At 52.7% G+C, this 22,474-nt stretch overlaps 1 protein-coding gene across 9 annotated transcripts in view; it reads left to right on the top strand.

The window, feature by feature from the left end:
* The window catches only part of EPS15L1 (epidermal growth factor receptor pathway substrate 15 like 1), a 92,083-nt gene that overhangs the window by 31,090 nt on the left and 38,519 nt on the right, over positions 1–22,474 (top strand). For 6 of the 9 annotated variants that reach the window (XM_077121980.1, XM_077121981.1, XM_077121977.1 and 3 more), the window contains exons 9-17: positions 7,560–7,793; positions 9,036–9,229; positions 11,472–11,628; positions 12,525–12,610; positions 14,960–15,032; positions 15,670–15,831; positions 16,295–16,492; positions 17,698–17,862; positions 22,094–22,217. In XM_077121980.1, the coding sequence (XP_076978095.1) occupies positions 7,560–7,793; positions 9,036–9,229; positions 11,472–11,628; positions 12,525–12,610; positions 14,960–15,032; positions 15,670–15,831; positions 16,295–16,492; positions 17,698–17,862; positions 22,094–22,217 (1,393 nt within the window). The remainder of the gene's footprint in view (positions 1–7,559; positions 7,794–9,035; positions 9,230–11,471; positions 11,629–12,524; positions 12,611–14,959; positions 15,033–15,669; positions 15,832–16,294; positions 16,493–17,697; positions 17,863–22,093; positions 22,218–22,474) is intronic. The other 3 variants (XM_077121983.1, XM_077121978.1, XM_077121976.1) reach the window with 1 other exon arrangement.

Here is a 22,474-nt window from a genome sequence, read left to right as displayed (position 1 = left end):
TCCCCAAACATCTTGTGCAGGTTTGCATCTCTACCAACGTCACACACCTCTGCTCCTCCCCAACGCTTGTTATTTTCTGTTTTTTAAATAATAGCCATTCTAGTCGGTGTGAAGGGGTAGTTTTAATTTACATTTCACTAAGGGCTAATGATGTTGAGGATGTCTTCAATATTTATTGGCCATTTGAATGTCTGCTTTGGAGAAATGTCATTCAAGTCCTTGGCCCTTTTTTTTAAATTGAGTTGATTGTCTTTTTGTTGTAGAGTTGTAGGAATTCTTTGTATATTCTGGACATTAGACCGCTCTCAAATATATAGCCTCCAAATATTTTCTCCTATTCTGTAACTTGTTTTTTCACTTCCTTGATGATGTTCTTTGATGTATAAAAGTTCTTAATTTCGATGAAATCCTATTTACCTTTTTTTGATATAAAGCTAAGAAACCATCACCTACAAGGTCTTAAAGGTACTTCCTTTGTTTTCTTCTCATAGTTCTGTAGTTTCAGCTCTTATATTTAGAACTTTGATCCATTTTGAATTAATTTTTATATTGGGTGAGAGGCAGGGACCGCCTTTTATTCTTTTGCTCGTGGCTCTCCAGCTGTCCCAGCACCGTCTCTCGAGAAGGCTGTTCCTTCCCCATTGAGTGGGCATGACTCCTTGTAGAAAACCAGCTGGCCACAGATGTGTGCGTTTGTCTCTGCACTCCCGATTCTGTTCCTTTGGTCTCCATCTGTCCCTATGCCAGGACCACTGTTTTAATTCCATAGCTTTGTGGTAAAGTTTATTATCAGGAAGTATGAATCTTCCAACTTTGTTCTTATTCAAGATTGTTTTGGCTTTTCAGAGCCCCTTGCAGTTCCATCTGAATTTGAGAATCACCTTTGCCATTTCTGCCAAAAAGCCTGCTGGAGTTTTGATAGGGATTGTGTTGAATTTGCAGATTGCTTTAAGCAGAGGCAGTATAGACAGTTGACAATATTATGTCTTTCAATCCATGAACATGGGACAGCTTTGTATTTATTTAGGTCTTCCTTGATTTCTTTGAGCAATGTTTTGCAGTCTTCCATGTACAAGTGTTTCACCTCCTTGGTTAAATTTGTTACTAGGAATGTTATTCTTTTAGATGCTACTGTAAATGGAATTATTTTCTTGATTTCCTTTTCCACTTGTTTATTGCTGTTGGATAGGAACCCAGTGACTTCTGTGTGTTTATCTTGTATCCTGCAACCCTACTGAACTTATTTTTTAAGTTTTAACAGCTTTATTGAGTTATAAATGATATACAATAAATGGCACTTGTTTACGTATTTCAAGTGTACAAGGTGATATGTTTTAGGTACATACATCTGTGAAATCATTACCATAATCAAGATAATGAACACATCCATCACCTCCAGAAGTTTCCCTGTGCTCCTTTGTAATTTCTCATTCCCATCCCTCTCTGGGCCCACCCCTAACATCCCCCCTACTGATTGCCAGGAGACCACTGATATACTTTCTGTCACTGTAGATAAGTTTGCATTTTCTAGAATTTTATGTGCATGTAACCATATAATCATGCTCTGTTTGGCTTCTTTTACTCCGCATGAATATTTGGAGATTCATTCATGATGCTGCATGTCTTGCTGAGTGTTATTCCATTGGATGAATATACCATAACTTGTCGATTCAGTCACCTGATGATAGACACAAGTTGTTTCCAGATATTGTGAATAAAGGTGCCATGAACAGTCATAAATGTCTTTGTCTGGACACACGCCTTAGTTTCTCTCAGGTATGCCTAGGAGTGGAGTGGCTGAATCATGTGGTAGGCATACATTCAGCTTGAGAAGCTGGCAAACTGTTTTCCAGAGTGGTTGTATCATTTTCCATTTCCCATCCCTGCTGAACTCATTTAGTTCTAGTAGTTTTCTTATGGATTCTTTGGGATTTTACAGAAACAGAATCCTGTCATATGTGAAGAGGGATACTTTGACTTCTTCCTTTCGGATTTGGGTGCCTGCTCCAGTTAGAGCTTCCAGCACAACGTGGCTCAGCACCCTTGTTCTGTTCCTGATCTCAGGGGGAACTTCCAGTCTTTCACCAACGAGTATGGTATTTAGTGTGGGTTTGCCATAAATATCCTTTATCGTGTTGAGGAAGTTTCCTTCTATTCTGAGTTTTCTGAGCGTTTTTTCATGAAGGATGTTGATTTTGTCAGATGTTGTTTCTGTATCAGCTGAGATGAGTGTGCAGTTTTTCTCTTTCATTCTGTTAATCTGGTGCGTTACAATGATATCCTGTGTTGAACTGTCCTTACATTCCTTGAATAAATCCTGCTTGGTCATGGTGTATAGTCCTTTTATATGCTGTTGGGTTCGGTTTACCAGTATTTTGTCAAGAACTTTTGCATCTGTATTTACAGGTGATATTGGCTGGTAATTTTTTTCTTGTGCTGTCTTTATCTGGCTTTGGCGTGAGGGTAGTGCTGGCCTATGGAATGAGTTAGGAAGGAATCCCTCTTCTGTTTTTGGAAGAGTTTGGGATGGATTGGTGTTAAATCTTCTATAAATATTTTATATAATTCAGCAATGAAACCATCTGGTTCTGGTCTTTCCTTTTTGGGGAGGTTTTTGATTACTGGCTCATTCTTTTGTTAGATGTCTGTTGAAATTTTCTGTTTCTTCTTGCATCAGTTTAGGTGTGATTTTTATGTTCCCAAGAATTTGTCCATTTCATCCAGGTTTTCTTATTTGTTGCCATATATTTGTTCATAGTGTCCTCTTCTGTTTCTTTCTAGAAGCTCGGTGGTAGTGTCCCCAGTTCCATGCGTGATCTTAGTCATTTGTGTCTGTTTTTCTTTGTCAGTTCAGCTAATGGTTTGTCAGTTTTATTAATCTGTTGGAGAAACCAACTTTTTGTTCTGTAGATTCTCTTTTTTCTATCTCTGATTTGATTTATCTCTGCCCTGATCTTTACTATTTCCTTCCTTCTACTACATGGGGCTTAGTTTGCTCTTGTGCTCGCTGCGTTGGGTATGCAGGTAGGTTATTCGTGTGTGAGCTTTCTTCTTCCTAATGCAGCATTTAGAGCTGTAGATTTCCCTCTGAGCACTGCCTTTGCTGCGTCCCCTAAGTTTTGTTTATTCTGTCTCATTTTCATTTGTCTCAAGATAATTTCCAGATTTCCCTTATGATTTCTTCTTCATCTCATTTCTTGTTTCATAGTAAAATTTGTAAAATTTCCGGTTTTCCTTCTGTTACTGATGGCTGGCTTTATTGCATTGTGGTCCGAGAAGACTTTGTATGATTTCAGTGTTTGAAAATTTATTAAGATGTGACTTGTGGCCTAACATATGGTCTGTCCTGGAGAGTGTTGCATGTGCCCTTGGGGAGAACGTGTGCGGTGCTGTGGTTGGGGTGTGCCCCAGCCACACCCGGGGGTCCAGTTGGCTGCAGTGTCGTTCACGTCCTGTTTCCTTATTGATCTTCTCTTAGGTGTTTTGTCAGTTACTGAAAGTGGTGTATTGAGGCCTCCAGCTATTGTTGTTACAACAATCTATTCCTTCAGTTCTGTTCATTTTTGCTTCATATGCTTTGGGGCTTTGCAATGAAATGCATATATGTTTATAATTATTATATCCTCTTGCTGGATTGAACTATTTATCAATGTACAATATTTTGTCTCTTATATTCTTTTTTTACTTCAACTCATCTTTGAAAATAATATAGTTAGTCCGGCTCTCTTTTGGTTATTGTGTGCATGGATCTCTTTTTCCACCCTTTCCTTTCCAGCTCTACGTGTCTTTGTATCTAAAGTGAGTCTCTTTAGAGTCTCTTTGAATACTGAGTATAGAGATGGATCATGCATTTCTGTCCAATCTACCTTTTTTTTTTTTTTTTTTTTAAAGGAAAGACAGAGAGAAGGAAGGAAGGATAGAAGGAAGGAAGGAAGGAAGAAAGGGAAACATCTTTTAAACATTTTCTTGTTTTTATTGTATTCTGTTTCTCCCCAATCTACCTTTTAATAGAAGAGTTTAATCCCTTTTAATCTATTGACATTTAAGGTGATAACTGACAAGGGAGGATTTATCTCAGCCATTCAGCTCTTTGTTTTCTCTGTATCTTGTATGTTTTCTGTTCCTAATCAATTAATCCATTGCTACCTTTTGTTTTTGTTTCTTTTAAAAATTTATTAAACATACCAGCATACAAACACAAACATTCTTACCGTATGATTATTCCATTCTACATATAATCAGTAATTCACAATATCATCACATAGTTGCATATTCATCATCATGATCATTTCTTAGAACATTTGCATCAATTCAGAAAAAGAAATAAAAAGAAAACAGAAAAAAATTCATACATACCATACCCCTTACTCCTCCCTTTCATTGATCACTAGCATTTCAATCTACTAAATTTATTTTAACATTTATTCCCCCTATTATTTATTTTTAATCCATATTTTTTACTCATCTGTTAATATCGTAGATAAAAGGAGCATCAGTCACAAGGTTTTCATGATCACACAGTCACATTGCAAAAGCTATGTCAATATAATGCCTTGTTTTATAGTCGGTGGAAGCATATTACAGTGTTACTGTTGACTGCAGACCCTAGCTTGCATTGATTCTACTTTTTCCTATATACCATCCATTTTCAGCACCTAGCAATGTTGACATTCATCTGTTCTCCCTCATGCCAAAGTGGTTTTATATTTGTACATTTAATCCCCATCATTGTCCACTCCAGGCCTTCCTAAGTTATACCATCTCAGTCTTTTTCCTCTATCTTTCCTTCTGGTTTTATACGTGCCCCCAGCCCTTCTCCCTCAACCATACTCACCTTCAGCTTCATTCAGTGTATTACATGATTGTGCTTTAATCAGGTATCATTGTGCTATCCATTTTTGAATTTTTACAGTCAGCCCTGTTGCATATTGTGTATTCCTTCAGCACCAAATGCCCCACCTCTACCCTATTTCTATCTCCTGATGACCTGTTTTCTTAACTGCAGCTGTCAAAGTTCACTCCTTAATGTAGTTCATCTCAGTGAGGCCATTCAGTATTTGTCCTTTTGTTTCTGGCGAATCTCACTCAACATAATAAGGTTCATCCACGTTGTTACATGTTTCATGACTTTTTTCTGTCTTCCAGCTGCATAATATTCCATTGTATGTATGTACCACAGCTTGTTTAGCCACTCATCCGTTGATGGACATTTGGGCTGTTTCCATTTCTTGACAACTGTAAATTATGCTGCTGTAAACAGAGTGTGCAAATGTCCGTTTGTGTCCTTGCCCTCATGTCTTCTGAGTAGATACCTCACAATGGTATTGCCGGGTCATAGGGCAATTCTGTACTTAGCTTTCTGAGGAAATGCTAAACTGCCTTCCAGAACAGTTGTACCATTTGACATTCCCACCAACAGTGGGTAAGTGTGCCTCTTTCTCTCCATCCTCTCTAGCACTTGTTTTCTGTTTTTTTTGATAATGGCCATTCTATTGAGTATCACATATCTCATTGTGGTTTTATTTGCATTTTCCTAATGGCCAGGAAAGTTGAGCATCTTTTCGTGTGCCTTTTAGTCATTTGTATTTTCTTATCTGAGAAGTGTGTTTTGCTCATTTTTAAATTGGGTTGTCTTTTTGTAGTTGAGTTGAAGAATTTCTTTATATATTCTTGATACTAAACCCTTATCTGATACATGTTTTCCAAATATTGTCTCCTATTGCGCAGGCTGTCTTTTTACTTTCCTGACAAAGTTCTTTCATGTGCAAAAGTGTTTCATTTTGAGGAGTTCCCATTTTTCTATTTCTTTTTTCAATGCTTGTGCTTTGGGTGTAAGGTCTAGGAAACTGCCTCCTATTACAAGATTTATAAGTTATTTCCCTGCATTTTCTTCTAAAAGTTTTATGGTCTTAGCGCTGACATTTGGGTCTTTGATCCATTCTCCACTTCTCTCCTGACAATGCTTTCAGAATCCTCTCCGTGTATTTGCATTTGGACAGTTTCAGCCTGAGGTGTCTGGGGCACATCTCACAGAGTGGGTCCTGCTTAGTTCTCTGAGCTTCTGGGATGTGTATAGTCATGGCTTTCATCAGCGTTGGGAAGGTTTTGGCCATTATTTCTTCAAGTGTTTTTCCTGCCCCTTTCTCTCTCTTTCTGGCCTCCCGGGCCTCTGATGGAACATAGAAGGTGCACTCTGTGGGGTCCCACAGCCCCTAGGCTCTGCTCGTTATCCTTCACTGTTCCATCCCTCTGCTCCTCAAACTGGGTCATTTCTGTGGTCTCATCTTCACTGAGCCTTTTTTCTGCTTGTATAAATCTGCTTTTCAATCTATCTAATGAGTTTTTAATTTTGATGACTGTACTTTGCAGCTCCAATATTTCGTTCTTTTTTATAATTTTATATCTCTTTATTTTGTCCCAACATTTTCCTAATTTTTTTAGTTCTCTGTATATGGATTCCTTTTGTTCACTGAACATATTTAAGATGGATTATTTAAAATCTTTGACCAAGAAATAGTTCTAACCTATGAACTTCCTCAAGGATAGCTCCTGGAAATTCATTTCTTCCTATGAATGGGCCATATGTTCCTATTCCTTTGTGTGTTTTGTCATCTTTTTGGCCAGGAGCTGGGCATCATGCGTAGGTGTTGTAACTCTGGAAATCAGCTTCACCTAGTCTGGGGTTGATGGGGTTTGTTGTGGTGCTGCTGGTGGAGGGCTGGGACCGTCAATTTGTGTCTTTTCCAAACAATTTTTGCTCCCTAACAGGTAATAGAAGGTGAACGTAGGTAAAAAAATATATATATGTATGTGTGCTGCTTGTTTGAGGCTTCTCTGCTGCTTTTCCCTGAGGAGGGAGGGACAGCGGTCATGCTCACAGCCAGCCCCCGCGATGCAGCCAGAGCCATGGTGAGCGGAGACCACATGCTGCTGGGTGTGGAGGCCGGGGCCCTCGCAGCCCCCCTGCGGGCTGCCCCGCGCCGGGGGGGAGTCGGACTCGCTGTGTCTGACCCACCTGACCCACCTCATCCTCCAGCCCCTCCTGGGTGCTGCCCAGTGTCCCACTAGATTCCAGAGTTCCCAAAGAGTCGATTCCACAGTCCCTGCCAGTTCAGCGGTGGTTTTGGTGGAGGGACGCGCTCTTGGGATATCCTGCTCTGCCGTCTTCCCGACATTGTCTTCTCTCCCTGCCCATTTGCAGCCCAGGATCCAGATTTGTGGCATTTCCTGTGTCTCCTAAATATCTTGAAGGGCAGGCGAGTCTCTTGGCTTTTTCTTAGATTTGGGAATTGGAAGCCACGGAGCCCTCACGTTTGGGGAAGGGACGTGGGTGACATCTGCCTTGATGGAATTCCTTTTGCTCTCAGTCTCAGATGACTGAACAAGTGTCTCGGGAATTCAAACCTGGGAAGGCAGTTGAGGAGGAGAGATTTGTTTTTACCCTCTTGATTGGAAACCCCCTCGGAAAGAGCTTTGTCGTCTCCTAGCGGTGGGAAGGAGCGCGCCACCAGGCCCCTGTGCTCCCTGTGCCTCATTGCTGCCCCTGTTCCCACCTGCAGGCGATGCACCTGGTGTACCGAGCCCTGGAGAAGGAGCCTGTCCCCTCCGTCCTGCCCCCGTCCCTCATCCCACCCTCCAAAAGGAAGAAAACGGTCTTCCCGGGTGCCGTGCCCGTCCTGCCCGCCAGCCCCCCGCCCCGGGACAGCCTGCGCTCTACCCCTTCCCACGGCAGCGTCAGCAGCCTCAACAGCACGGGCAGCCTGTCCCCCAAACACAGCCTGAAGCAGGCGCAGGTAAGGGGATGAGGGTGGGGGCGCGGGGTGGGGCGGGGACCATGTCCCCAGGCTCACCTGGAATAGGGACTCCACATCAGCTTCCTTGTGCGTTTGCATGTAAGCCTGCCCTCCCTCTGCCTCTCCGCACTGGCTGGCCCAGGGCCCTCAGGGGAGCCCGGCACGTCCTCTCCTGTGGTCTGCCTGCCTGGGACCCAGCCTGCTCCCCTCCGCTAGAGTCCATGGGACACAGCTGACCTCTGACCTGTTTGCGTATTGTGTCTGTCTGTCTCACCCCTGCCCCTGTGGATTTCAGGAGAGCAGAGTCAGCCCCTGGCTGTCCTCCCAGCACCCGGGGCAATGCCTGGGGCTTGGTAGACGCTCAGTGAACCAGTGTTGGACCATCAGGGAGGGGAAGGGGCTTCTGCGTGAGGGGAGGGCTCTGCGTGAGGGGAGGGGCTCTTGCGGGAGTGGGGAGGAGCTTCCTGTCTCACGTGGGTGAAAATGGTGGTGCCTCTGCCTCGCCTTGCAGTATCTTAGATCCAGGCACAAGGCCCCTGAGGCGCCTGTGGGGCCCAGCCCAAGTGGGTGTGGACTCGCGGGTGCCGCCTCTGCTGCCTAAGGCCGGGCCACTGTGGTGGTGGTGTCCATCAGGGCCCCCCAGCCCGGAAACCTGGAGTTCCACACTGGTTTCCTCCACAAATAGCATTTCCACCAAGTCCAGTCTTCAGCTCAGAGACTCATTTTCATGGGGCGTGCAGGAGAGGCCCTTGCACCCCGGGGAGGCCGTCCGTGTCGCGCAGGATGGCTGGGCCAGGGCCCCGGGGCGGACGCAGCAGCTGTGGGCGCCGGTAGGAGGCAGGCCGGCTGATTGACACCCCCAGGCGCTGGCGATGGCTCCCCCTTGTGCGTCCTCCCCACCGGGCCGGCCCTGCCCAGTCTCGGCTCTTGAGCCGCTGCCCGCTGGTGCCTCCCGGGAGTGCCCATGGTGTCAGGGGTGGTCCGGGCACCAGAAGGCTGAGAAACAGCACCCTGCAGAGGGGCCTTGGAGCGCCTAGAGGCCTGTGCGGGGCTGGAGCCTCCTGTGTGTGGGCAGCAGCCCCCAGGAGGTGGTGGGGTGAGCGGTGCAGAACGGTGCGGGAAGGAACGTGGGAGGAGTGCGGGTCGCGCCCCCAGCCGGGCTCTGCCTGCTCGGCTCTGGCTGGCCAGGCTCGGCGCAGCCCTCCCCGGACCTGCATCAGCGTGCGCGGTGGCTACCCCCAGCAGGCTCGGGGTGACTGTCTGGACGCTGCCTTCCAGCCCGCCGGGAACTGGGTGGTGCCCGTGACGGATAAGATGCGCTTCGACGAGATCTTCCTGAAGACGGACTCGGACGCGGACGGCTACGTGAGTGGCCAGGAGGTGAAGGACATCTTCATGCATTCCGGCCTCTCGCAGAGCCTCCTGGCACACATCTGGTGAGTGCGGGCAGGACGGCCCTTTGTAAGGGGTCCCAGGGGCTGCTGGCCGAGGCCAGGCCGGCGGACCCTTGCGGGTGGGCCCCTGCTCTGCAGCCTGGGCTGGCGTCTCCCCACTGGCATCATGTCTACATCCCAGCTCCCGCTAGTGGTGGGGTGAACAGGGTTGAGTGTGGGGGCGGCAGCCCGGCACCCTGCACAGCAGTCCCCAAGGCCCCCTCCTCAGTGGGCCTCCCCGTCCCTCCTGTGACCTTTGGTGACCTGTCGAGTAGCTGGGACTGTTGATACTGGCAGCTGTGCTCTTTGCATCTGAGGCCAACTTATGCCACAGTGCGTGGGGATTCAGAGGCTTGGCCCAGCCAGCTTGGAGACCAGTGTGTGGAGAGGCCCGGAAGGTCCTGGCACCCTGTGCTGGGTGTCCGGGCTGCGGCCACTGCCCCTCAGAGGCTCTGCTCCATGGAGGTCAGAGCTTGGCCTCCGTACAGTGGGCGACACTGCCAGGCTCTGGTCTGCACCGGGGGTGAGCCAGCATCCCCTCCTCCTCTGGGTGGGTGGCATGGTGGGGAGCCGTTCTTTAGGTTTTCCTAGAGCCCCAGGACCTTGGAGGGCTTCCCATAGAAACTCGGGGGGCCAGAGTTTCCATCTCCTTCTGGAGCGAGGAGCCCCCTGAGGAGAGGTAAAGGCTCATACTGTGAGCACTTAGTGGCCTAGACACTGGCCTTCCTGGCTGTCCCTTCTGAAGGAGTCAGTCACCAGCACAGCCTTTGCTCCGTGGAGGGAGGCTGGGCCTCTCCTGGTGTTTGGGACGGTCCCTGGCAGCGCCTTAGCTTGAGGGCCCCCTGGCCACCTGAGGCAGACGGATGCATGGTTCAGCACCAGGGGCTCGGCAGCCATCCCTCCCTGTAGGTGCCACCAATTAGACAGGAGCAGAGGCAGGGACATGCTTGGGGTGAAGGAAAAGCTGAAGCCATTCCCTGCGGAGGCAGAGGGACAGTGGAGTGGCCACCTCAGTTGACCTGCATGGAGTAGGCAGGTGGGTGTGACATGCCAGGGGCAGGGCTAGTGATGGAAATGCAGAAACAAGGACAGAGTCTCTCCATGGGGCTGGGGCCTTGGGTCAGAGCCAGTGATAGCATCCCAGGACCCAACCCTCATGGAGGCCTTGGCGGCTGGGCACCTCGGGACATGGCTGGGCCCTGGAGGGTCGGTGTCTGGGAGCAGGCCTGCACCTCGACAGCAAACCGGAAAGGAACGGCGGCAGTGAGACCCTGCCACAGCCCCTGTGCCAGAGCTATCAGGAGGGTCACAGGATAGGTGCTGTGTAAATGCCTCTTAAAAACCTCTGTCCACCAGACTCAGCGAGCACGCACGGTCCACCTTTCTGCACACTGATCACGCTGGGTCTCCTTTGTTGTGCGTTGGGAACGAGTCATGTGGCTTTTGCAGCAGCTGTAGAGTGTGGTGGGAAATGGCGGACTTCACGGAGGAATGCATTTGTCCCAGGCATGGAGGTTGTGCTCCTGTTGGGTTACGCTTCCCTTTCCCAAATGGCCGCCTCCACCGCCAAGCTGGCTGGGGGCCACCACGAGCTCCCGGGGTCGCCAAGTGCTGCTGCCCGGCACGCTGCACTGTGCTGTCTGGCCAAGGCTCAGGAAGCCGAATGGACAGGCTGGGCAGCCACACGGTGCAGTCTCCCCGGTGTCAGCACAGCCCCCCCATCACCACGCTCTCAGTGCCGCCACCACCACTGATGGGACCCACTGGCTTGAGTTCTCGGGAAGCCTGGGACTGCAGAAGCGGGGCCCAGCAGACCTATGGCTGTGCTGCTTCTACTCCCCTCTCCTGGGGAGACTTGTCTGTGGAGGCCGCCACCGCCTTGGGGACGGGAGGCAGGCCCTGGGGGGCAGTCCTTGGCATGGGCAAGGGCTGTGGGTCTCCAGCCTGGACGAAGACCCTTCCCTCTGTTTCCAGCAGCCCCTCCTGGACCTTTCCCCATAGACTGAGGGGTTGCTAGGACAGGGTGGCCAGGGGTGCCCCACTGGCCCCTTAAGTCAGGAGGGCCACTTGTGGGAGTGGGGTCCCCGAAGACCGTGGTTTAATGGCATTCTGCAGAAAAGGAGCTGCAGCCTGCCCTCCCCACTGTGCGGTCGCCCTGAGTCCAAAGCCTGGGTGCAGGGAGCTGTCCATGTGGCGGCTAGAGCCATTGTCTGTGTTGTGTAACTGGCATCCCACGTCTCTCCAGGGCCCTGGCAGATACGAGGCAAATGGGGAAGTTAAGCAAAGACCAGTTCGCGTTAGCTATGTATTTCATTCAGCAGAAGGTCACTCAAGGCACAGACCCCCCCCAGCTCCTCTCGCCGGACATGGTCCCGCCCTCGGAGCGAGGCACGCCCGTCCCGGTGAGTAGCCCCACCCAGGCACTTCCCTCAGCCGCCACGAGGGGGCACTGCTGCTCTGCGGAACCCTACACACCACTGCAGTCCCTCTCCTGGGGACACCCCAGGACCAAGACCGAGACCCAAACTGAGACCCTGGGAGGGTGCTGGGCCCTGACTGCTCACCAGGCCGCCCCAGACCAAGACCCTGGGAGGTGCTGGGCCCTCAGTACCCACCCAGGCTGGTGCCTGACAGAGGTCCTGAGAAGGTGCTGGGCCCTCAGTACCATCCAGACTGGTGCCTGACGGAGGTCCTGGGAAGGTGCTGGGCTTCTTCAGTACCCACCCAGGCTGGTGCCTGATAGAGGTGCTGGGAAGGTGCTGGGCCCTCAGTACCCACCCAGGCTGGTGCCTGACAGAGGTCCTGGGAGGGTGCTGGGCCTTCAGAACTCATCCAGGCTGGTGCTTGATAGAGGTCCTGGGGGGTGCTGAGCCCTCAGTAGTCATCCAAAGGCTGTGCCTGACAGAGGTCCTGGGAAGGTGCTGGGCCCTCAGTACCCACCCAGGCTGGTGCCTGATAGAGGTCCTGGGAGGGTGCTGAGCCCTCAGTACTCATCCAGGCTGTGCCTGACAGAGGTCCTGGGAAAGTGCTGAGCCTTCAGTACTCATCCAGGCTGGTGCTTGATAGACATCCTGGGAGGGTACTGGGCCCTCAGTTGTCATCCAGGCTGGTGCTTGACAGAGGTCCTGGGAGGGTACTTGGCCCTCAGTACTCCCCTGGCTGGTGGCTGGCAGTTTACTGTTTTGTCCTGTGAGCTAAGGATAAGGTCATTTTCTTCCTGGACCTTGAGACCCTCTAGGTAGTGCTGTGGTATTGTCATTTTGTTAGGTAATAATTTTATTTTTGCATTTTATTCTAGGATAGTTCAACTTCTCTTGTATCAGGAGAGTTTACTGGTGTGAAAGAACTTGATGATATCAGTCAAGAGATAGCGCAACTGCAAAGGTATGTTGGAAACATCTTTTTGCCCTTGTGGCCTGATGTCACAGACCTATCTCTGTCTTGAGAGACCTATGAATGCACAGAACAGGGTTATCCTAAGTTCATTCAGAAGACCTCAAGTGGCACTAAGTCTTGAGTATTTGTTTTTAAGTGTGGTAAAATAAACAAACCTTAGAAACCGTTGTGAGCGTTTGAGTAGACCGTCCTTTGACGATGAGGCCGTGTCGGCATTGTGGCACTGTCCCCACTGCCTGCTCTCCAGCGGTCTCCAGAGCGAAGCTCCTCTGCCTCCAGCAGGAGTCCCCACTGCCCTCCCTGGGTCCACTCTTCCACCTCCTGTCTCTATGAATCTGCGTGTCTTACGTATTTCATATAAAGAAACTACAGTGTTTGTCCTTCGGTCTGGCTTACTTCACGCAGCACTCTGTCTTTGTAGTTCATCTGTGTTGTAGTGTGGACCAGCGCCTCTTTCTTTTATAGCGTCTTGTGAGTTTTTTGATTGGCTTAGTGAGCTAAACATTTCCCTCTTCAGTTGCTTCCGTTCTGGCCCAGAATCTGCTGGCTGTGGCCCTGTGTCCAGGCTCCGGGGTCTCAGGCCATATCCATGGCCAAAGTGGCTGCATCTTGTGGCCTCTGAACCACTTGGATCTGAGCGCCCGGCTATGTGGATGGGCTGTGCCCAGGCCCCTGCAAGCCCCCAAAACCCCTGGCCTGTGCTGTGTCATTCCCCTTGGGCTCTCTGTGCCCTGGGCTCTGGATGGGAGACAGTGCTAGTGGTCTCAAGGTCTCAGGCTTTTCACCCCTGCTGGAGGGGGATCCTATGCTGGACCAAAAACGCAAACACCTCCTGCCTTCCCGGCCTCTCCTGCTTCCCAGACACAGCCTCCAGGACCTTGGCCACTGTTCCTAGATGCCTGGTGTTTTGCCTGCCTCCCTGGCATTGGTTCTGTACCCCAGTTTGCAGATCAGGGCAGGTCTTTGGACAGGATGATTTCATGTACAGTGGGTTGCAAATCTTAGCCTCAGTCTCCTGCCCAAGGCCAGATTCCCTCTTTCATGTACAGCTCAAAGGGCAGCCCCAGTTCTGTCATGACCCCAGGGGTAGAGTTTTCTGGAAACTAGCCCACGGAACCTGAAGGGGATGAGTGGACCTGTGAGGATAGGCCCTGCTGTCCTGCAGCAGGATGGGCCTGATGCCCAGGAGCGCCAGACAGCAGCTGTGGTACCAGATGGGCCTGATGTCCAGGCCGGGGGGGGGTTGGCCTGTCCTCAGCTGTAGTCCTGGGCGGGCCAAGGCCCCTTTCCCACCTCTGAGGTGCACGTGTGCCCCGTGCCTTCTTCCTGTGTATAAGGAGGTCATTGCAGCTGCATTTAAAGAGGACTTTGTGTCATGGAGGCTGGTTCTTCTGGGTGTGGAAGTGAAGATGTGGCGAGCAAGCTCAGCATCCCACTGCCCAGACCAGGGGCCGAGGTGGCCTCATGGCATGGACATGTTGGGGTCCCCAGGCAGGTGTTGGGGATTGTTGGACGCTGGAGGTTCCTGCCCCAGGCTGCCCCACGGGCCCAAGAGGAGAAGGCTGGCAGCTGCCCAGGGGAACTGGGGTCTGGCTGAGGAGACGGAGCTGAGCCCCATGGAATGTGCAGTGTGTAGCATGGACCGACCCCAGGGCGCCTCAACAAAGCGGCTCAGGGAGGCAGGAGGATACCATCTTGCCATGGGCTGCGAGCTCCTGGAGGAGGGGTTTTTCATGGCTTCCCAGGCTTCTCAGCACCCCAGGGTGCTGCTGAGTGCACGACACTTGGTGTTGGCTGCACACTCTATGAATGGGATCTGGAGGGCGTTTTGGTGTGTTGTGCTGTGACAAATGCTCATGAGCATAGCAGCTTGAAACAACCTGAGGCTCTAGCTCACAGCTCTGAGGGTCAGAAACTACCTGGCTCTTGGCTTGGGCCAGGGGAGGCCCCTGTCAGGGTGCCGGCAGGGCCTGGCCATGCTGGGCTCCCGAGGCTGCTGTGCTCTCCCCCACATGGGCACCATCTGAAGCCACCCATGGCGTGGCGAGTCCCTCCTGCTCTGTCCCTCCAGCCATCAGGTGCAGCGAAACTCTGCCCCTGGGGCCTTGTGTGTGGGCTGGGTGTGGTCCCGTCGTCCTCCCAGGCCCTCCCACACACCGCAGGCAGGGTCATGAGCGTGGGGTCTGGGCTCATTTCTAGAAGCTGCCCCTGGAGAGTTCGCACAGGGTGGGTTGATTGTGGGACTGGGTCTTGGAAAGTCGGAGTGGGGAATGTGGTCCCCTTGTACTTAGGTGTCCGTTTCCTCCATCTGCTAATGAAATGTTTTCAAACGTTCAGAGAGAAATATTCACTGGAACAAGACATCAGGGAAAAGGAAGAGGCAATTAGACAGAAAGCCAACGAAGTCCAGGTAAGAACACCCTCCCCCTTGCCAGAGCTAAACAGATAATCCCCTTCAGTGGGGAAGGGGGCCAGGAGGGGGTCTGCACTGATCGGAAGAGGGAACTCCTGGGGGCTTAAACATGAAGTTTTTTAAGTTTTCCTATAATCGTGGACCATGGCTTTATTCTCCTGCCCAGGTCTAATCCACGCAACATAAAACCCAGTGTTGCAGCCATTTTAAAGTGAGCGATTTAGTTGCACTTAGCACATCAGCTGTGTTGTGCTGCCAGCACCTCTGTCTAGTCCCAAAGCGTTCTTATCTGCTGAGGAGGAGACCCCCGGGTCTGTTAGTGATCGCTTCCCCAGCCCCTGGCCTCCATCAGTCCACTGCCTGTTTCTGGCTTTGCCTGTCCTGGACATTTCATGTCGATGGAGCCCTGTGTCCCTGGGCCTGATGTGTTCGAGAGGCTTCTAAGGTGCCCCGGGCCTGGGACAGGGTGCTCGGTGCCCCTGGGTCAAGGTGGATGTGCCTGTGGGGGCGAGCCCAGGGCCAGGCGAGCAAGGCAGCTCTGCAGGAAGGCCCAGGGCCCAGGTCGGGGCCGTGATGGCGATATCTCGGCCATGCCTCTCTCTTACCCATCTCAGCTCACATGCCTCTCCTGTAGGAGCTGCAGAACGATCTCGACAGGGAAACAAGCAGCTTGCAGGAGTTGGAAGCTCAGAAACAAGACGCACAAGACCGCCTGGAGGAGATGGACCAGCAGAAGGCCAAACTCCGGGACATGCTGAGCGATGTCCGGCAGAAGTGCCAGGACGAGACGCAGCTGGTGAGCCTGGGCCGGGGGTGCTGAGGGGTGGGGGTGGGGCTCCCCCAGGGCCTCCTCAGGCCTGTGACGGCCTTGACGGTCACAGTGCAGCGCCCTGCGGGCTTTAGGAGAGCTGCTCACAGTATGTTTGGAAACTGCCAGGGCATTTTGTGCCCGCTGTCCCCCAGCCTTTGTCTCTAGAGACCTTGCCCTCCAACTGAGCCTGTGGCCCACAGACATCCCACCTGGGACCCCTACTGTCCCAGGTCGCACCTCCAGGGTGACTTCGGTTTTATCAGGGTGGCACTCTCTGCTCCTCGGTGTTTTTTTTTGAGGTGGTAAAGGCCTGGAAGGAAACCAGTGCCTGGGCTCCATGCCGCATCTCCACGTCCCCGGCTGGGTCTGTCTCCAGAGCGTGAACGGAGTCCCCTACCTGGCTCGCTCTTCCTTTTCACCCGTCCGTCCTTCTTATGTTTCCTTTCAGATTTCGTCGTTGAAAACACAGATCCAGTCCCAAGAATCAGACTTGAAGTCCCAGGAAGACGATTTGAACAGGGCCAAGTCTGAGCTGAACCGACTACAGCAAGAGGAAACCCAGCTGGAGCAGAGCATCCAGGCGGGAAAGGCCCAGCTGGAGACCATCATCAAGTCTCTGAAGTCGACACAAGAAGAGATCAATCAGGTAGGCAGGCAGGCGGAGGTCCTGGGGGCCTGAGGAGGCCAGGGCCTGCTGGAGCAGTGCCGGGGGCCTGTGGTGGCCAGGGCCTGCTGGAGCAGTGCCGGGGGCCTGTGGTGGCCAGGGCCCACGTGGCTCCGCTGCCTCCCCTGGGCTCAGCTCCCTACTCGCGTGGAACCTCTCCCCAGGAGCTGCTCTCCCAGCACAGGATGAGATACCAGTGACCCTCTAGTTTGTACCCACATCATACAACTTGGCCTTGCCCTCCTTCCAGTCACCTACATGGATGCAAATTGTTTTGGAGAAGCAGGCAGGGGTGGGGGATACCCTGAAGGGAACAGCGTATCTGGAGGAAGCTTTAGGCTTTGGAAACAGAAAGAGGGGCAAGGTTGGAGAATTTTTTCGACTTTCTTTGTACCTAACTTCACGGTAGTGATCAAAATGCTAGCGCATAGGGGAGGTACCACCTGGTAACAAGCATCCCCTCTGCAGACCCATGTCCCATTCCTTAAGGCACCCCCCCACCCTGCCTCCTCCAACTTGGTGCTGGCTTCCGTTGTGAAGGCCTACGGCCACTCTTCACTGGCAGGAGAAAGGGCTCGCCTGCTGCCCCTGTAGTATGATCTCAGGCTCACTCGCCAGCCCTGGAGTGTCCTTCCTAGAGAGCCAGCTGCGATGCTTGATTAGCTTGGTTCCCCTTCTCAGCAGGGCAGTTTCCTTCCCTGCATTGTGCTTTACGTTAATCAGGGTCTGTGGGGTTGCTTCACATCCCCTCCCTCTGGCCAAGAGCACACAGAGTCTAGAGAGGAGCCCAGGCTGGAACAAGGTCGGCCACTGACACCCACTCTGCTGGGTGCTGAGATGGGTGTGTGCCCATCTCTTCTGATATTCCACTTTGGAGACAAGGAACAGAGAGGTTAGGTCACCTGCTTAAAACTACACAGAAGGCACAGACAGCCAAGACACATGCTTGGGTCCATCGGGCTTCATGCATTCTCCTCCCTGGCACAGAAAGGAGCAGGAGGGATGATAAACCCATCACAGAAAGCGACAGTTGACTGCCATTTTCAACAGACTGGGTGTGGTGCAAAATCTACAAGCGTCGTTTGACCGCCCCCAAGAGGGGGCTGGTGGTGCCGGGTGGCCTGGGGAGTGGCTGTAGCTTGGCCTTCGCTGCCCCGCACCTGATGCTTGTGCCTCTTGTCCTGTAGGCGAGAAGCAAGCTGTCCCAGCTGCATGAGGACCAGCAGGAGGCCCGCCGGGGCCTGGCGCAGTTCGACGAGGTCCTCAACGGGCCCCACGGCTCCAGCGCCACCAGCCTGGCCGACACGAGTGAGGGCGTTGCCCTGACAGAAAGGGGCAGCTTTGGAGCCACGGTAAAGGCTGGGTGGGCGCGTGGCCCTCCTCCCTAGTGCAGTGAGACCCCCATGGGGTTGGCAGCCCCCGGGCTTGTCCCCAGCGGCCGCCTTTCCTTGCTCACTGCGCGCAGTCCTGGCGTGCAGGACGGGCCCCTGGCAGCTGCCGGTCCTTTTCAAAGCCTTCTTTTCTGGGGGAGTGGCAGAGATGCGGGGCCCACCTCCCAGCTCCCAAGAACCACCAGAGACAGCCAAAATGGGTCAGTGTCCCCACACATTGCAGACTCCCGATGTGAGGGGCAGTTGGGTGTGTCTTCATGTTTGTCTGCATTTCCCTAAGGGGCACCTCGAAAACTAAGGCTATCAGTAAAGATCCTGGAAAATGGCAGCAGCCTCCATGCGGCCTTGCTGTTCCAACAACAAATTGGCCTCTGAAATTTGGGTTCCGCTTTACACCTCGGCACTTTGTCTCCAGCCTCCCTGCCTGGGGCACTGAGTCAGGCTGGCAGGAGGCTTGCCTGCTGGATCTCTCTGGACTCGAGCTGCTGACCTTTCCCTTTCCTCAGACCGTAACCTCCGTCCTTGGCGCCGGCCTCTGCCCTGGCAGCCCTGAGCCAGGGGTGGGCAGTTTCCCGTTAGTCTGGCCAGTGAGGCCGCCTCGGCGCTGAGTCCCCGCAGCCTCTAACTGCTCACCTTGCTGCTCACTCCTTTCCGCGCTCCATTGCAAGCCCCTTCCTCACCGCCGCACTGCCTGGGTGCCTTCCCTCCTGCAGCCCACAGGCCTTCCCCGCTGCTCGCGGTCACTTCCTGGCGTGCTTACCTCTCCGGAGCCGGGCCTTCCCTGGCTGGCTTAGGGGAGGCTGTCGCGTTCCTTGCCGCCGTTTCTCGCCTCTGGCCACCCCTGGACTGCTCCTTACCCCGCCGTCTGCAGGTGGTCCCTTTCCTCCTGGAGTTGGCACGGGTGTATTCCGTCTCTGCTCCTGAGCCCACTGTCCGCTTTATTGCCCAGCGCGCTCCCTCTTAGCCGTACGCGTTCCTTCTTTGCTTTGCCGTGGATCACGCGGGCCGGTGGGCCGCGCTTCTCTGCCTGGACTCGGAGTGGGTGGCCTCGCTGCCTGTCCTTGTCTCAGGACTGCCCGGCATTGGGCTTCACCTGCTGGACCCTGTCCAGCCGTAGTCCATGGAGCACTCCCCAGCGCCCCTTTCTGCGGGCTTTTAGAACTGGTTTCCTTGGGTGAAAGTTGGCAGGGAGGTGGCCATTTGCCAGTGGCCAGTGATTTTCCACTGGTTTTTACTTTTCTTACTATTCATTTTTTAAACGGGACAAAGTTTACATGATCGGAAAATTCACCTTGGGGTGTTGGCATCAGAGAGATTGTGTAGAAGCTTGGTACCAGTGTCTGAAAAAAAAACAGTATTTATCTTATTGTACAAATACAGTTTTTAAAGCATATTCTTGGTTTGTTTCCATTTCTTCATAAACACTTTGAAGAAGAATTTTTGCTTCCTCCTGAGTGTTTTAAGACTCCCCCAGAGTCTTGCACTCCTCCTCTGGGGAGCTTGGGGTTGGTGGTTCGTGCTCTGAGAATAGTGTAACCAGAGATGCTTCTACTTCCTAAGCTGGCGGTTCGGAAAGTATACTCTCCTAAAGTTACACACCCACACGATATATCTCTGTCCGGGAGGTGGAGAGGGCGCCTGAAGTTGCATGCACGTCGTGTCTCTCATCTGGCCCTGGGAATCTGGCCTACTGCCCTTGGTGGACACCCCAGCCATCCTGTCTCTTAGAGGCCGGACGCCACATGACTAGCGTCTCGCTGGGACCAGCGTGAGAGACTCGGTCCTCCTGCCTTGTGCCTCGCCCCAGTGCCCTGCTGGAGCCGGCTCTTAGCGGCTCTTCAGAGCCGATTGTTAAATAGGAATCAGGCCAGCTGGTTGCAAACCCCAGGTAGCTAAGAATCAGCCACGGTGGGAGTGTTTTCACCATGGGAATTGACAAAAGCCCCAGCGGAGGGCTCATTTTCCTCTGTGCACAGACTCCCCAGCCCACCCCCGCCTGGCCCCCAGCAAGCAGTGGGGAGGAAGCAGGAGCTCCTGGGATGTCCTCGCGGTGGGTCCTGCATCCCTGTGCACTTGGCACAGGCCTCGGCAGTCTGGGTCATGACGTTGGCACGAGGTGGGAGGATGAGAGCACATGGACCCTGCTAGGGTCTCTGTGGGCTTCCCCTGTGTATTAGTTAGGGTTCTCTAGAGAGACAAAATCGGCAGGAAATATCTGTAGATATAAAACTTATGAAAGTGTCTCACGTAACCGTGGGAACAGAGTCCCAAATCTGCTGGGCAGACCGTGAAGCCAACGATTCCAATGGAGGGCCTGGACGAACTCCACAGGAGAGGCTCGCCTGCAGAAGTGGGAAGAGAGCCTGTCTCTTCTGAATCCTCCTTAAAAGGCTCCCAGTGATTAGATTAAGCATCACTCATTGCAGAAGACACGCTCCTTGGCTGATTACAAATGGAATCAGCTGTGGATGCAGCTGACGTGATCATGATCTAATTCTATGAAATGTCCTCATCGCAACAGACAGGCCAGTACTTGCCCAACCAGACAAACAGGTACCACCACCTGGCCAGGTTGACACATGAACCTGACCAGGATACCCTGTGAGGGATCGGAGCCAGGGGCTGCCGACTCCTCTGAGAAATGGATCACAGGGCTGACTCAATCCAGGGGCCTTTGCTCCCAGCCCCAGACTCCAACTGAAGTCTCGGAGCCGCCTTCTCTGTGCTGCCACTGGGATCTGCGCGCCGACGCAGACGTAGCCCCAGCACAGCCGTTGTGAGCCAGGGCCCGCTGAGTAGCGAGGGCCTTCTGTCCTAACTCAGGGCTGGCTGGGCCCGCCTCGCCCCTCACCTGCCCCTTGAGCTCCACGCTGGTGGGAGTATCGATATGGGGGTGGGCAGCAGTTGTTCCTGGAACCCTTGCTCCCGTCCCAGCCCGATGTGGTGTGGAGAGTTGACCTTCCCCCCGGCCACCACTGCACGTGAGTGCACAGCCATGCACAGATTCTACCCTCTCGCACATCTGTACCCATGTACCCAATAATCTGACTCGGTTTCCCCACCTTGGGAAGCCCCATGTTGGCAGCTCCAGGGGATCTTTCCCAGGTAAGGACCATCCTGTCCTCGTCTGAGAGCCTGGGCTTGTTCTTGCTGCCAGGGCTGAGGGAGGCGAGAGCCACGGCCCCCGGCTTCCTCGGAAACCTCGGTGTGCTAGGCCAGTGCACAGGGCCCGGAAGCCTTGGCCACAGACCCTGTAGCACCTTTGATGTTCCCCGTAGCCATCGCTGGTGTCTTCCCGGAAGCCCCCAGCATTTCAGTGGTTTGATTTTGGTTGGTGGGAATGGCGGACGGGTGGGCTTCCTCCAGGGTGTGCCACTCTGCAGATTCCCTGGGGTTGCGCTTTTCCCTGTCACAGTGAAAAGGTCACACCTTCATTGAGGAGGTGACTTTATCAGCTGGCACGCCCCCCTGTTCTCTCAGCCCTCGGCAGTGCTCCCTCCGACGCTCACAGACCAGCCCCTTCCGGCCATTTCCCACCGCACAGTGCGCTCTTAAAAAGTAAACATTTTTTTCTGCTGGTTGAAGTATGCTTGTTTCTAGAAATAAGCACTTTTTCTTAAAAATGCAAAGTGCTGTCTATGCTTCAGTAATTCTAACTGCATGAGCGCCCGTTTCCTCATCTTGTGTCAACAGCCAGCTCGGTCCATGGTGGGGAAACTGCCTTTTGTGAAATGCCCACAAGGTGCCTGCTCCCCAAGACCGCGGGGGCCGCGAGGGGTGGGTGCCCGGGTGGAGTGAAGGCCATGCTGCCATTTTCAAGTGGCCCTTTGCATTTCCTTTAGGACAGTCCCAAGAAACAACTTTTTTTTTTTATTCAGTGATTTTTTTTTTAATTTTATTTTATTTTAGGATAGTCTTAGACATAAAAATTGTGATGGTAGGTAGCAAGTTCCCGTTTACCCATTTTCATTTCCCTCTCTTGTTTGCTTCCTGTCACGGTGATGAGCCAGTACTGGTCATCATTATTTAATTGAATCTTTACTTTACAATGCAGATATTTTTCAGAAAAGCTTTCGTTTCAGGATCATGCTCCTTAAAGGGGAAATGCGAATCCGAGATGGAATTCTGGGTTCCGACTTGTCTTCCATCTGAAGTAATCAGGGCCCTGTCCTGTTTCTCCACAACATTGCAGGACGACCCTTTCAAAAGCAAAGCCTTGTTGTTTAGCAGCAGCGCCCAGGACCTGCATCTGGACCCCTTCCAGGCGGAAGACCCTTTCAAGTCCGACCCGTTCAAAGGAGCCGACCCCTTCAAAGGTACCTCCCATCCCACGCCCCCGTCCAGGGGCTGCTGGCAGGCGCCGCTGGGAGTTGTTCCATGCTCGGGGGAGTCGAGAAGCACTGCGGCGTGACGTGGAGGAGGAGAGTGTCCTCAGAACCAGACGAGCCAGGAGCTCCTCGCCTGGTCTGTTAGCTGCAGAGCCCAGAGCAGTGGGCAGTGGGCAGCGCCAGGCTCCAGGTCGGGGCGGCCGGGGCCCCCCAGGTCTGCCCTTCAGTTCCCTGCCATCCCTGAT

Source organism: Tamandua tetradactyla, chromosome 11 (assembly GCF_023851605.1).
Source record: "Tamandua tetradactyla isolate mTamTet1 chromosome 11, mTamTet1.pri, whole genome shotgun sequence".
Classification (NCBI taxonomy): Eukaryota; Metazoa; Chordata; class Mammalia; order Pilosa; family Myrmecophagidae; genus Tamandua; species Tamandua tetradactyla.
The sequence above is the reverse complement of the archived record's forward strand: the minus strand, read 5'-3'. Positions and strand labels throughout refer to the sequence as shown.